General features: G+C 41.8%; 1 protein-coding gene across 1 annotated transcript in view; it reads left to right on the top strand.

The window, feature by feature from the left end:
- The first annotated feature begins 462 nt into the window (after nucleotides 1-462).
- The window catches only part of LOC112912545 (putative adhesion G protein-coupled receptor E4P), a 41,018-nt gene continuing 26,471 nt past the window's right edge, over nucleotides 463-15,009 (top strand). Inside the window, exons 1-4 of the mRNA XM_072721625.1 lie at nucleotides 463-573; nucleotides 6,079-6,175; nucleotides 8,664-8,714; nucleotides 10,414-10,533. Coding sequence (XP_072577726.1) covers nucleotides 6,145-6,175; nucleotides 8,664-8,714; nucleotides 10,414-10,533 — 202 coding nt within the window. The 5' untranslated portion in view covers nucleotides 463-573; nucleotides 6,079-6,144. The remainder of the gene's footprint in view (nucleotides 574-6,078; nucleotides 6,176-8,663; nucleotides 8,715-10,413; nucleotides 10,534-15,009) is intronic.

The following is a 15,009-nucleotide window of genomic DNA, read 5'->3' as shown; positions in this document are numbered from 1 at the left end:
CAAGTAGATGAGTGTAATTACATTGAGGAATTCTCTCTCAAAGTCCAAGAATATGGATATATTGTTTTCCCAAGATGGTAAATTCAGAAGTGATACCATGATAGGGAACTGGGTGATACATAGATATACTGGCTCAGTGGGATACACTCCCCCACAGTCTGGCCTTCAACTCTCTTGCTAAGAAGTTCCCCAACTAAAGGATCCATTAGTTGGATCCCCAACTAAAGGATCCAATCAACATTGGATCCATTTTCTTGATGTAGATAGAAGTTGGCGCTGCTCTCCATTATGTGATTTTCTGCACAGAACACCATCAGCATTTCCAAATTCATTCTTTGAGGCACTTTAATATGATCCATTCTAATGTAATGCACTATTTAAATTACCCAGATGAAAAGAGAACTAAGGGATTCTCCATTATGCAAGCTGCTCAACTAACACCTCCAGCCTCCACACACACTCACAAGACTCCTTGATAAAGTAGAGCTCAAGATAAGAAGTGATGTACTTCCTTCCTCATTAACCCGGAGAAGCTACATTCTGGATGAGAAGCAAGAATTTTTCATCTTGTGGGTAAGTAGGAACTGACTAACTTCTTTCAAGAAAATAGAGAAAATATTTCATGTGTTATCCTGTTTCTAGAAAAATGTCTAGTACTCGTTATATGTCCTGTTGCTTTGTTTTTTGAAAGTTGCTATATGGGCATAATTTTCCAGCTTCTGCTTGGGCAATGTGTGTATTATGTGGTGCAGAATAAGCTGAAATACTTTGGCAACCTCGACAGAGATGACGAATTGTATATCAAGGAGCTTAAAGTGATTTAAAACACAGGCATATGTCATTTCACTGTACTTTGCCTTATTGTACTTCACAGATACTGTTTTATTTTTCCCCACAAATCGAAGTTTTATATCAAGTAAATCTATTGGCACTATTTGTCTGACAGCTCACTTGGTGTCTCTGTGTCACGTTTTGATTATTCTTGTGATATTTTAAACTTTTCATTATTATTATATTTCTTCGATGATTTGTGATCAGTGATATGACTCGCTGAAAGCTCAGATGATGGTGAGCATTTTTCAGCAATGTAGCGATTTTTCATTAAGGAATGGGGTTTTTATTTAGACATAATGCTATTGCATACTTAATAGATTACAGTATAATGTAAACATATTTTTATATGCAGTGGGAAAGCAAAAAAAACATTTGTTTGATTCACTATATTGAAGGATTCTGGAAGTAACACTGCAGTATCTCTGAGGTATGTCTTTTAAAAAGTTAGAAGAAACAGAATCTGAAGCAAACATAGCATATAACCAATTTGCTACTGAAAATGAAGAAAACAAGACCTAAAAAGATGAATAGGTTTATCAAGGTTACATGGTGAATTGACAAGCTTTGTCACATGCCTCACACCTCACCTCCATGATAAACACATCAGCACAGTTAAATGCAAGGCTCACTGTCAAAGGATTGTATATTTTATTCATGGCCAGAGTGACTTGCTGTGCAGGTCACTGTTTTTCCAGCTGCTGGGACCCACTGGTGAGGAGTAGGGTCATGAAACCAACCCGATGCGTAACAAACAGCATCTTAAAAGACATTGAAGGGACTATAATTATAAAATATCAAATGCAGCATATTGATTTGTGAAACTTGGTTGAGTTATCGCTCTCTGATGTAAAACATATTTCTTATGGTGGGTCATAGTCAAAAATATCTCCAAGTCAGCATTGCTAGATATGTAAACACACACACACACACACACACACACACACACACACAACAAAACAAAAACCAGACACAGAAAGACAAATACAGTATGATCTCACTTATATGTGGAGCTATAGTTCTCAAATTCACAGAAGCAGAGGGTAGAATGGTGGTTGCCAGGGGTCAGGAGATGGGGGAAATGGGAAGTGATGACCAAAGGGTACAAAGCTTTGGTTATGCAAGATAAATAAGTCCTGGAGATGTGCTATACAGCATGGCACCCATAGCTGATAATATTGTATTATATACTTAAATTTCGCTGAGAAGATTGATCTTATTTTAAATGTTCTTATTGCACACACTCAGCATAATTTCTTCTTTCTTTCTTTCTTTCTTTCTTTCTTTCTTTCTTTCTTTCTTTCTTCTTTCTTTCTTCTTTCTTTCTTTCTTTCTCTTTCTTTCTTCTCTTTCTTTCTTTTTAAAGATTTTATTTACTTATTCATGAGATGCAAAGAGAGAGAGAGAGAGAGAGAGAGGCAGAGACAGGCAGAGGGAGAAGCAGGCTCCCCACAGGGAGTCAGACATGGGACTCAGTCCCGGGTCCCCAGGATCACACCCTTGGCTGAAGGTGGCGTTAAACCGCTAAGCCACCAGGGCTGCCCTCTTTTTTTTTTTTCTTTTTTTTTTTTTTAAGCAATTTCTACATGCAATGTGGGGCTTTAACTCACAACTCTGAGCCAGCCAGGTGCCCCTGGACACAAATTCTTTACAGTATATTCTGTAGCAGGTTTTTGGAAGGGAAGAGAACCATGAATCAAAACAGGAAAATGGATGTTGAAAGAAGGGAGAGCATCTAGGAAGTGACCAAGTATAAATCCTCGAAGACGCCCATAGAATTTGACTTGCAATTAGGCAATATTGTCCATCGCAGAGATCAAAAGCTGGTGGCCTGCTGGTTCCACATTTGGGGAAAAAGTGGAATTGAATGTCTCTAGATAGAGCCCAGGGTTTTCAGTTCTCCACAGTCCTCCTTGCTTCTACAAAATGGCCTCACTTATACTTATTACATGTTTTGCACCTAGGACGTATTGGGGCTTAGGATCTTGGTGCAAGGGTTATAGGAAGGCTTGATTTTTCAAGCCTTAGCTTTGATTTTGCTAGCAACATCACCTGGAGCAAGTGATAGAATCTCTTTGAGTCTCAATTTTCATCATTTGAAAAGTGGGAAGATAGTATTCAATCTACATTATAAGCTTTCAATGAAACAATAGTGTCAAAGCACTTAGTAAGGGACTTGGCCCACCACAGAAGTTCCATGAATGTTTTTAGGAAGTGAGAATAGAAGACTAAGAGAATTATCTGTAGCAAAATTGATTTACGGGCTAGATGCCAATACATAATGTGTGACTAGCCTGTTCGGGCCTTTGGAACAAAGAGGTTTTTCTGGGATGCGCCTTCTCAGGCCACTACTTTGTTCCTGGGGGACCCTCTTGGGACCCCACTCATCACCACTCGATAATGGATCAGTCCTTAACACATAAAGTCATTTTTATAACTGGAGTAAGGAAAAAGGCATGGGAGACCTGCATGACTACCACTGTCATCATCATCACTGTAACCACCATCTCCACGATCACCATCCCCGTCATCATCACCACTACTATCACCACCACCACAACCACCATTACCACCAGCACCACCAACACCACCACTATCACTGCCATAAGCACTACCATCATCAACATTATGATGTTATTATCACAACCACCATCACCACTATCACCGTCATCACCAAAACCACTCCTTCTGCTGTCACTATTACCATTTATACTATTTTCACCATTAATGTCTTTCACCAACATCGCCATCACTTCCTCCCTCACCATCACCTTCATGACCGCCCCCACTGATATCATCATATCCTGTCCCCAGAACAGTTAACTTTATCTAGTACTTGTCATATGCCAGGCAGGTGCCACCTGCTGTGAAAGGTCATCCTCACTCCATCAGCGCGATACTAGGAAGTATATGCTCTTTCTCAGTGCCATTTAGCAGATGAGAAAACAGGCCCAATTAGAAATGACAAATACCCACCATTTGCTTCAACGTGGATAGAACTGGAGGGTATTATGCTGAGCAAAGTAAGTCAATCGGAGAAGGACAAACATTATATGGTTTCATTCATTCTAGGAATATAAAAATAGTGAAAGGGATTAAAGGGGAAAGGAGAAAAAATGAGTGGGGAAATATCAGAGAGCAAGACAGAACATGAGAGACCCCTAACTCTAGGAAACGAACAAGGGGTAGTGGAAGGGGAGGTGGGCAGGGGGATGGGGTGACTGGGTGACGGGCACTGAGGGGGGCACTTGAAAGGATGAGCACTGGGTGTTATGCTATATGTTGGCAAATCAAACTCCAATAAAAATAAATAAAATTACAATGAGATGCCGAAAGAGAGAGAGAGAGAGAGAGAGAGAGAGAGAGAGAGAAAATAGGCCCAGAGAGATAGAGAGAGAGAGAGAGAAAACAGGCCCAGAGACAAAGTCACTACCTCAAAGTGACTGAACTACTAGCTGCTGATTTGCAAGCCAAACTCCGGTTTTCCTCGGCACTGAGTTATGTTCTCATTTAACTGCCTATGGCCAACAGCTAACTGTGGGTAAAGTGTTGAGAAAATTGCCCCATAGGCAGACTCCTTTTTTTTTGGAGTTCAATTTGCCAACTTATAGCATAACACCCAGTGCTCATCCCATCAAGTGCCCCCCTCAGTACCCATAGGCAGACTCCTAAGGATTCCAAACTCAGAGATCAAAGCAGAACATACATATCAATTCACCCCTATGTTAACTGTAGCATTATTTATAACAGGCAAGATATGGAAGCAATCCAAGTGCCCATTCATTTTTTTTAATTTTTATTTATTTATGATAGAGAGAGAGAGAGAGAGAGGCAGAGACACAAGCAGAGGGAGAAGCAGGCTCCATGCACCAGGAGCCCGATGTGGGACTCGATCCCGGGTCTCCAGGATCGCGCCCTGGGCCAAAGGCAGGCGCTAAACCTCTGCGCCACCCAGGGATCCCCAAGTGTCCATTCATAGATGAGTAAAGACGATGTGGTGTGTAGTGTGTGTGTGTGCTATATGTGTGTGTGTGTATATGTATACATATATGTGTATACACAGGATATATGTGTATACACAGGAATATTACTCAGCCATAAAAAGAGTAGGATCTTGCCATTGCCACAACATGGATGGACCTAGAGGCTCTTATGTTATGTGAAATTTAAGTCAGACAGAGAAAGACAAGTACTATATGATTTTACTCATACGTGGAATTTAAGGAACAAAACAAGGAGACAAAAACTAGACTCTTAAATTCAGAGAACTGGTGGTTGCCAGAGGGGAGGTGGGTAGGGGGAAGGGTGAAATAAAGGGGGTTAAGGATATATTTATCTTGATGAGCACTGAGTAATTATTGAATTGTTGAATCACCATATTGTACACCTGAAACAAATATAACACTGTATGTCAACTACAGTAAAATTGTTTTAAATACATGTAAGTTAAACTAGAAAAAATACTTAGAAACAACAAAATAAGTAAGTAAAACAAAGCAGAAATAGGCTCAGATATAGAGAACTGGTGGTTGCCACAGGGGAGCCACTGGCCTGCAAGCAAAACAAGTGAACACGAGTAAGATTTACGAACTTCCAGTTATAAGTAAGTCACGGGGCTGTAAAGTGCAGCACAGGAAATACGGTCATTACTGTAATAAGTTTGCACAGGGGCTCAGTGGTTGGGTTTCTGCCTTTGGCTGGGGGTGCGATCTTGGAGTCCTAGCATCGGGTCCTGCATTGGGCTCCCCACGTGGAGCCTGCTTCTCCCTCAGCCTATGTCTCTGCTTCCCTGTCTCTGTGTCTTTCATGAATAAATAAATAAAATCTTTTTAAAAATTAAAATTAAAAAATTGTGCTTGATTTGGGATCCAGTAAGACACTGCAGTTGGTTGATGTATTTCTAAGTCTTTTTAAATCTAGATCTCCCCTATGTTTTTCACCCCTTAAATTTTGGGGGGAAGTTAAAGAAATTCCTATGGAATTTCTTATAGTCTGAATCTTGCTGGTTGCAATAGACCAGGTGTGTAAATTCCAGCAGGATATTTCTTCCCCATTTGTTGAGTGGTAAGCTTGTTTCCTATAACCTACTCTCCTTCAATCACCCTTTCCTTGACAAAATTTCCCAGAAGTGGAATTGTTGGGTCAAAAGATGGGCAGAAATTAAAGGATTTTGAGAAGCATCGGCTACTTGGCCTCTGAAATCTGTGACCATCTGAAATTGACTTTCATGGGGCTTATTTATTCCAGACATCCTTGCCACCTCTTGCTTGAGAGCATTTCTCAGGTTGTTGTTGCTCCTGCTATCTCAGTGCTATGGGAAGCAGATGCCTGCCCCTGCTCTCAGGTGAGTACAACAAAGGATTCTCTCTTCTTCTTTTTATTTATTTTTTTTAAAGATTTTATTTATTTATTTATTTATTCATGAGAGACACAGAGAGAGAGGCAGAGACACAGCCAGAGGGAGAAGCAGGCTCCATGCAGGGAGCCCAACGTGGGACTCAATCCCAAGTCTCCAGGGTCAGGCCCTGGGCTGAAGCCGGCGCTAAACCACCGAGCCACCAGGGCTGCCCAGGATTCTCTTCTGCCCATGACCGCAGCATCCTAGTTTGGGTTACTTCCCCAAATTTGGCACTTTGTGCAAAAATGACTGTGTGTGCCAGTCCTGTTAGAAACTCTCACACTGAGTCTCTTAGTTGCTCTCCCCAAGCAGAACTGAGATAAAGACTCAGATGTAAATAGTTTATTTGGGAAGAGCCCGTCTTGATCTCACTAACAGAAGATCATGACCTGAGCTGAAACCAAGAATCTAATGTTCAGCCATCTGAGTCACCCAGGCTCCCCTAGATGCCTCCAGATTTTAGGAAAAGATCCCATCACAACAACTTGCGATGAAAGGATGCGGGAAACCCATTTTTCAAGTGCCTGGTTATTTGCTGCCTATGTACCTTGAGGGACTGATATTAGGAAATGTGTGAGAAAGTTTTCTGCATTTCTGAGTTCATCCTCAAATTTAATATAAAGCTTCATCTAAAAATGTCCTCAAAATGGACCATGCCCGAAACATGCTCATCCATTCCAGATATGCCATAGTCTTGGACTCTGAGGATTCTTATGGTCTGTGCTATTCATATCTGCTCTTACTCCAGAAAAAAGTACTGCTTATTAGGGATCAGGCCTGTGCTTATTAGGGATCAAGGCCGATGCAATACCATCGCTACCAGCCACATGTGGCTTCTGAGCACTTGAAACTAAGCTAGCCCGAGTGGAGATCAGCCACATGTCCAAAATACATACTTGGTCTCAAAGACTATCTTGCATACAGAAAGGATCATAAAATACTTAATGAATAATTTGTCATATATTGAATGTGGATTGAAATGATCACAGCTTGGCTCTTTTGGGTTAAATATAGTAATGAAATGAATTTCATCTGTCTTTTAAAAATGTGGCTACTGGAAATTTTAAAAGGAGCTATATGGCTTGCGCTATAACTCCATCGGACAGTGTGGGGCTAGAAGTCTGGACAGGTCCAGATGGACTGTTGCATATGGAAAGAAGGTTGGCACTTGGCCTTTTGATACTAGACTCGGAGAAAAAGCTTTCTGAGCTGGTGGCTTTTCAGTAATCGGGACACATTTATAATAAGATTTATAATAAGAAATAACGTATTTGGGCTTTGTCCCCATTTTGGGCACAGGGCTCCTAAAATCCTTGGCGTTTCCCAGAGAGAAGAGGGATAAAAGTGTCTTCTGTTATGGTAACGGAGTGATTTGGGAAACTCAACGGCAGGGTGGGGTTGGTGGCCTGGGGCATGTTATTAGAAGGTTGGCCTTTTCAGCCCCACGCCCTGATTTCCTGAGAGGGGCTGGAGCTGGTGGGTGAATTCCTCACCAAGGGCCTATGATCATTTCTTTTTTTTTTTTTTAGAATTATAAATTTATTTTTTATTGGTGTTCAATTTGCCAACATATAGAATAACACCCAGTGCTCATCCCATCAAGTGCCCCCCTCAGTGCCCATCACCCAGTCACCCCTACCCCCCGCCCACCTCCCTTTCTACCACCCCTAGTTCGTTTCCCAGAGTTAGGAGTGGGAAATATCAGCAAGGGCCTATATGATCTGATAAACTGCCAAGGGCCAATGATCTGATAAAGCTGTGGCTGTGTGAAGCCACAAGTTTATCGAGTCCCTTGGACAAGATAAAGGCTGCTGAGGCTGGTAAAGCTGGAGAATGGCCACCCAGAGAGGGCATGGAGGCTCAGCACCCTTCTCCTGTACCTTGCCCCACACCTCTCCTCCATCTAGTGTTCTCAAGCGATTCTTTTTCCTCATAAACCAGCAATCTAGTAGCTGGAATGTTTCTCTGGAGTTCTCTGAGTTGCTCTAACAAATTCATACAACTGAAGGGGGTGGTGACAACCCAGCCTTTCCACGGCTTCTGAAGTGAGAGGCAGGCTTGTGGGAGCGAGCTTTCAGCCTATGGGATCTGATGCTGTCTCTGGGTAGATGGTGTTGAAATGGAGTTGTATCGGAAGACACCCAACTGGTGTCAGAGCACTGATTGTTGGTGTGGGGATCAGCCCACCCAGCCCTGGGCTCTCAACATTGAAATTGGGTGCAGACTCTCTTACAGCTGTGATCAGATGGCCCTAGCATGCTTTACGAATATATGATGCCCTCTGTGACTCTGGTGTTTGTAGACCGGCAGTGAAGTTAGCGCCCTACACCCGGGCAATGGGAAACGAAGCGCCTAACCCCCATGGGCTTCAGCCCAGCTGAACTGCTTCCCCCCCTACCCCCCCCCCCCTGCCCACGCCCACTCTCTGTTCCAGGTCTTAGTGTCCTGCTGGCTCTGTCAGGATCCGATGCCAAGAATTCTGGAGGTGAGTTTACTCATTTCCAAATGCCAGGGAAAGGAAATTAGGGTTCATAACCTGCCTTGAGGGGAGATAAGGGGCCCCTTTTCAAGGGAGACAGTGTAAATCTCTGCCACCTTCTGCCTTTTCCTTGCAGCTCCCAAGGACTGTCCTCCCTTCTCCATCATCTTGCTTTACACCAGGCTCTGTGCTAAGCCAATCCCACACACATCTCTTTCAATCCTGACATTTCTGCAAAGAAGTTCTGGACAGTATCCTCACTTGACCAATAGCTCTCTAGGGAAGTAGCTGGCTCAAGGTCACACAGCTGATGGACAGTGGACTCTGCTCTTTCTTTCCCAGAGCTTGTGTCTAAGTCATGGCAGGAGATACTTCTATTTTTAATTCCATGTCTTGGGTTGGGTCCCCTTCCAAAAGCACACCCTGTGAAAAGACCCTGAGGGCAAGTTATTTATCTGGGAGGTGATCCCAGGAAGTACCAGCTGGGAGCGGGGGGAAATTACTCGGGAAGGTGAGGAGCCATAAGGGTCCATTGTCAAGCAGGTTACACTTGGGCAGGGGCGGGGGAGGGGGAGCTGTGTTGAGGGGGAGTCTAATGTAGTCAGGAGTTGCATCCCAGCATGATTCTCCTAGATGGGCAAGGAAGCTTTAATCTTCTTATTTATCTTATTAAACTTTCGTAAAACATACATAACATAAAATTCAGTGGCATCAAGCACATTCACATTGTTGTGAAACCATCCCCACTATCCCCCTCCAGAACATTTTTCCTCTTGCCAGATTGAAACTCTCCCCATGAAACAGCAGTTCCCTATTTCCCCTCCCACCAGCCCCAGGATCCACCATGTACTTTCAGTTTTTAGGAATTTGACTCCTCTAGGGATCTCCCATAAGTGGCATCAAACAGTAGTTGTCCTTTTGTGACTGCTTTATTTATATATCTTAATCTTCAGAGGTCACCCATGTGGTAGCAGGTGTTGAAATTTTCTTTTTTCTTGAAGCTAAATTATATTCTGTTGTATGGATGGACCAAATTGTGTTTATTCATCTGTCAGTGGACACTTGGGGTGTTTCCACATTTTGGCTACTGTGTATAATGCTGCTACAAACATGAGGGTGCAAACATCTCTTCAAATCCCTGCTTTCATTTCTTTGGGCTACATACGTAAAAGTGAAATTGCTGGGTTGTATGGTACTTCTAATTTGAAAAATTTTAAGACTTACCATACTTTTTTTCCACAACGCTGCACCATTTTACACACCTACCAGCAATGCACTAGGGCTAGAGTTCCTCTACATCTTGCCAACACTTATTTTTTTTCCCTGATAATAAAAAAGCCTTTTTTGTTTGTTTAACACACTGACTCATGTCAGTCATTGATTGAGGGATCTGATAACCTGCCATGTGGTAAGCACAGAGGACTCTGGTGACCAGAGAAAGCTCTCAGATAAAGACCCACAAATGCTGACAGCTGGAAGCTCTACTGTTGAGCAGAAGTGGTGTTGGTGGCAGAGGCTGGGTGTGAGTGGGGCAGGCACTGCAAGCATCTGTGATCAGCAGTGGGAGGGGTGCATGGTGAAGGCCAACAGAACTATTCCCAAAAGGACATTTTTCTGACTACAGCATTTGGGACATTGTAAGTGCTCAAAGAATGTTTCTTGAATGAATGAGTAAATTAACGAAAGGATCCTGTGTTCCCTACAGCTTTCTGTCCCGTGTGCCCTGAAAACGCCAGCTGCTTCAACAGCACCCACTGTGCTTGTAAAGATGGATTTCAGTCCGCGTCTGGGGGGAGGTACATCAAGCCCCACGAGAAATGTGAAGGTAGAGACTCAGTCCACAACATCCTGAAATCTGGACTGAGGTGGGGGCATGTGTGGGGTGCGAGTGAGGCAAAGACGCAGTCGTACTACAAGGTGGAACATGTCAGGGCTGTATGAGTGCCCCTAGAGAAGGCCCTATCCCTGGTGTCCCCCTCACTCCTTCTGAACCTGGTTTGATGTCTTTCTTTAGAGGAAGGTAGAGTTCCCAGGACCTTGAAGTTTCAAGCACCAGTTTTTATTTGTCTCTCTGAGAATCCCACAAGGGTAGAGACCATGTCCGTTTTGTTCGTTGCTCTAAGCAGAGGACAGAGAATAATGTCACAAAACAGAGGCCCAATAAAAATGTGTTGCCCAAGAGAACAAATGAATAACTTACCATCTTGGCACTCAGATATCTTCCATGATTGGGCCTCAACTCAGATCTTGACATTCAATATCTTCCATGATCTGGCCTCAAGTATTCATTGTTCAAGAGGACAAATGAATAACTTACTATCTTGACAATCAATGTCTTCCGTGATCTGACTCCAATTAGTATTCCCATTTCCTTTTTCACTACTCCCTTCTGCTCTAGCCAAGATCCTTTCTCATTTCCACAAATTCTAAAGGTCTATTTGAGTGCCAAAGAGAAAAACCACTCCTGAATATCTGACTGGTGGAGTTGTGTAAATTCAGAAGGCAAATCTGACCATTGTAAACTACTTAGGATTTATTTTATTTTATTGTGGCAAAATACAGATAACTTAAAATTTACCGTGTTAATCACTTTTAGGTGTATCTTTCAGTGATATTAAATATATGCATATTGTTGTGCAGTCATCCCCACCATCCATCTCTAGAACCCTACATCCTCCCAAACTGAAACTGTCCCCACGAAGCACTGACTTCCCACCCCCTGCCCCACCCCTCGCTCACACCATCTAGTCTCTGTGGATGGGACTCCTCTGGGGACCTCCTGGGAGTAGAATTGGATGATATTGGATTATTTATTTATTTAAAATTTTTTTTCAATTGTAGTAAAATATACACAACAAAATATCATCATTTCTATTTTTAAGTGTATAGTTCCCTGGTATTAAGGACATTCACAATGTTCTGCAACCATCCCCACCATCCATTTCCAGGACTTTTTATATTTTGCAAAACTGAAACTCTGTCCCTACTAAACATAACTCCCCATTCTCCCTCCTCTGGCCCCTGCCCCTGACTCCCACCATCTACTTTCTATCTCTGTTAATTTGACTCCTCTAGGGACCTCCTATAAGTGGAATCATACAACATTGGATGTAGCTATTTTTTTTAAGATTTTATTTATTCATGAGAAAGAAAGAGAGGCAGAGATACAGGCAGAAGGAGAAGCAGGCTCCATGCAGGGAGCCCGACATGGGACTTGATCCCAGGACTCCAGGATCATGCCCTGGGCCAAAGGCAGGTGCCAAACCGCTGAGCCACCCAGGGATCCCTATTTTTAAAACTTTTTAAAAGAGCTTAGATAATTCCCTATTACCCCATCACCCAATTCACCTCAGGCTAACCAACAACATGGCTATATTACAATGATGAAAACTAAGGATTTAATATTGATATAAGGATGTTAAACAACAGCCTTCTTTCCCCCCAGTTTCACAGTTATACTCCCAAAGCCTTTTTTTTTTTTTTTTCCCTGCTTCATGAACCATTTAAGGGATGCCTGGATGGCTCAGCAGTTGAACGTCTTCCTTCTGCTCAGGTCCTGATTTCCAAATCTGGGATCAAGCTCCACACTGGGCTCCTTGTGGGGAGCCTGCTATTCCCTCTGCCCATGTCTCTGCCCCCCTCTCTCTCTCTCTCTCTCTCTCTCTTTGTCTGTCTCTCATGAATAAATAAATAAAATCTTTAAAAAAAAAAAAAAAGAAGAAGAACCATTTCAGGATCCCATTTAGTTGCCACATTCCTGAATTGGCAATCTGTAATGGATCCTTAGTCTTTTCTTGTCTTCCATGACTTAGACGTCTTTGACAGGAAACCAGAAATGCCCTTTTGCACTTTGCTTTTTCACTTAATTATATATCCTAGAAATTACTACAAATCACATAGAGATCTTCTCCATTCTGTTGTGTAGCTGTGTGGATGAACAAGAGTTTATTCAACCTTATTCTACATAGGGGCATTTTAGTTGAATACTTAGGCTCTTTCCAATATTTGTAGGAGATATGTCTTTAGAATAGAGTCCTGGAGGTGAGGTGACTTACTTAAGAGGTAAATCCATATGTAGCTTGAATAGCTATCCCAAATTTAATTCTAGAAAACTTGTACCAATTGGCATTCCCCAGCAATACACGAAAGTACGTGTTTCCCCATAGCCTTGCCAATAGAGCATGTTGTCAGAACACATTGCCGGTGAGAAATGGTATATCAATAGATGTTTTATGATCCTCTCTTATGAAGAACAATTTTTTTAAAGTAATCTTTACACCCAACACGGGGCTTGAAGTCATGACCCGGGGATTAAGAGTTGTATACTCCTCCCACTGAGTCAGCCAGGCATCCCTAATTATGAACAATTTTGAACATTTTATGTTACAGGATAATTTTATATCTTCTTTCTGAATTGTCTGTTCATGTCTTTTCCCTACTTTTAAAAAATTGAATGTTCATTTCTTTTTCTCCCAATTTTTGAGTTCTTTATATGTTAGAGATTTTGGTCCCCTGTCAGTAGTATATATTGAGAATATTTTCTGTCTGTTTATCAATTGTCTTTAGACTTTGTTTGTTTATGTTTTTAGCCATGCAACTAATTAAAAAAATTTTTATGTAGGCAAACTTATCAAGGTACTTAAATAATCATAAAAATGTTTTCCCCAGGATGCCTGGGTGGCTCAGTCAGTTGAGAGTCCAACTTTTGATTTCAGCCCAGCTAGTGAACTTGAAGGTCATGAGATTGAGCCCCACTTGGGTACTGTGCTGGGGCAGAGCCTCCTTTGGATGCACTCTCTATCTTTCCACTGGCCCCTCTCCCTCCTGTACTCTCCAAAAAATAAAAAATAAATGTTTTTCCCTACACTGAAATCAAAGAATTCACTTCTGTTTAATTCTAATACTTATATGGCTCCATTTTTACATTTAGATCTTTGATCCATGTAGACTTTATTTTTAAGAATTGTGCGAGATCTGGGTCTCATTTTATTTTATTAAAAACCTTATCCTGGGACCCTGGGTGGCTCAGCTGTTTAGCGCCTACTTTTGGCCCAGGGTGCAATTCTGGAGTCCTGGGGTCGAGTCCCACATTGGGCTTCCTGCAAGGAGCCTGCTTCTTCCTCTGCCTGTGTCTCTGTCTCTGTCTCTCTCTCTCTGTCTTTCATGAATAAATAAATAAATAAATAAATAAATAAATAAATAAAATCTTTAAAAAAAAAAAACCCTCATTCTGAATCAGGATAAAGGGGAATCCTATTCTAGACAAGGGAGTGTGCAGTGGTATAATATGCATTTGTTACATTGTTTGAGACTATTTGGTTCTGCTGTAGAAGAAAGAAAAAATCCAATGGGATATATGAAATGCATAAGATGTGTTAGAATAGGTAAGTAGTTGGTGGGTAGAGCATGTGTGTGTTAAGCATAGAATGGAATGGAGAGACCAAGAGTAATAGTCATGAAGCAATAAATATACACAAGGCACATAGGGGCTAAATGCTTATGGCAAATTAAATAAATAAGTGTCTTTTAATGCCCAAGATACAAAATATAAACAAAATATACACAAGCACTTAATATTTATTAAGTCTTCATTCAGTCACTCACTGGTGATAACCACTTTGGCCCATATACCCTCTACTCAGAACACACACCCATAGCCTGATATAACCCATAGATTAATGGGCAAGTTGCAACTATTGGTTATATGTACTTGTCCTGAGTCCTTCCAACAGAGGGAATAAATGTAAGTCATTGACTCAGGGCAACTTCTATCTGTGGGTCCCTTTGTTTGAACCTCATCTCTGGTCCATCAGGTAGATGGGGCAGATAGATGCAGGACACGGGAAAATAGTACATGCCAGGATTTAGATGGTGGGAGCCTTTTGCTTCATTTGCTTCATTTGTACCATTTCCTAAGGGTATATGCATTTGCCCTATCTCTTTCCTTGCTTTTCACAGTGTGTTTTAAACTGATTTAACAAACTGTGTGATCCAAGTATAGAAAGAACCATTTGTCCTTCTTTAGTGGTTTGACATACCACCATCATCATGACTCTAAAGCTCCATATATACTTGGGTCTATTTCTGGACTTTTGGTCTATTTCATTAGCCTATTTATCAATTCATATATCAGCACTCATTTTATTTTATTTTATTTTTAATTTTTTTAGTTGGAGTTCAATTAGCCAATATATATCATAACACCCAGTGCTCATCCCACCGAGTGCTCCCCTCAGTGCCCATCACCCAGTCACCCCAACCCCCCACCCACTTCCCCTTCCACTACCCCTTGTTCATTTCC

This window comes from Vulpes vulpes, chromosome 9 (assembly GCF_048418805.1).
Source record: "Vulpes vulpes isolate BD-2025 chromosome 9, VulVul3, whole genome shotgun sequence".
NCBI classification, from domain to species: domain Eukaryota; kingdom Metazoa; phylum Chordata; class Mammalia; order Carnivora; family Canidae; genus Vulpes; species Vulpes vulpes.
This window is presented reverse-complemented; position numbering and strand designations above follow the sequence as displayed.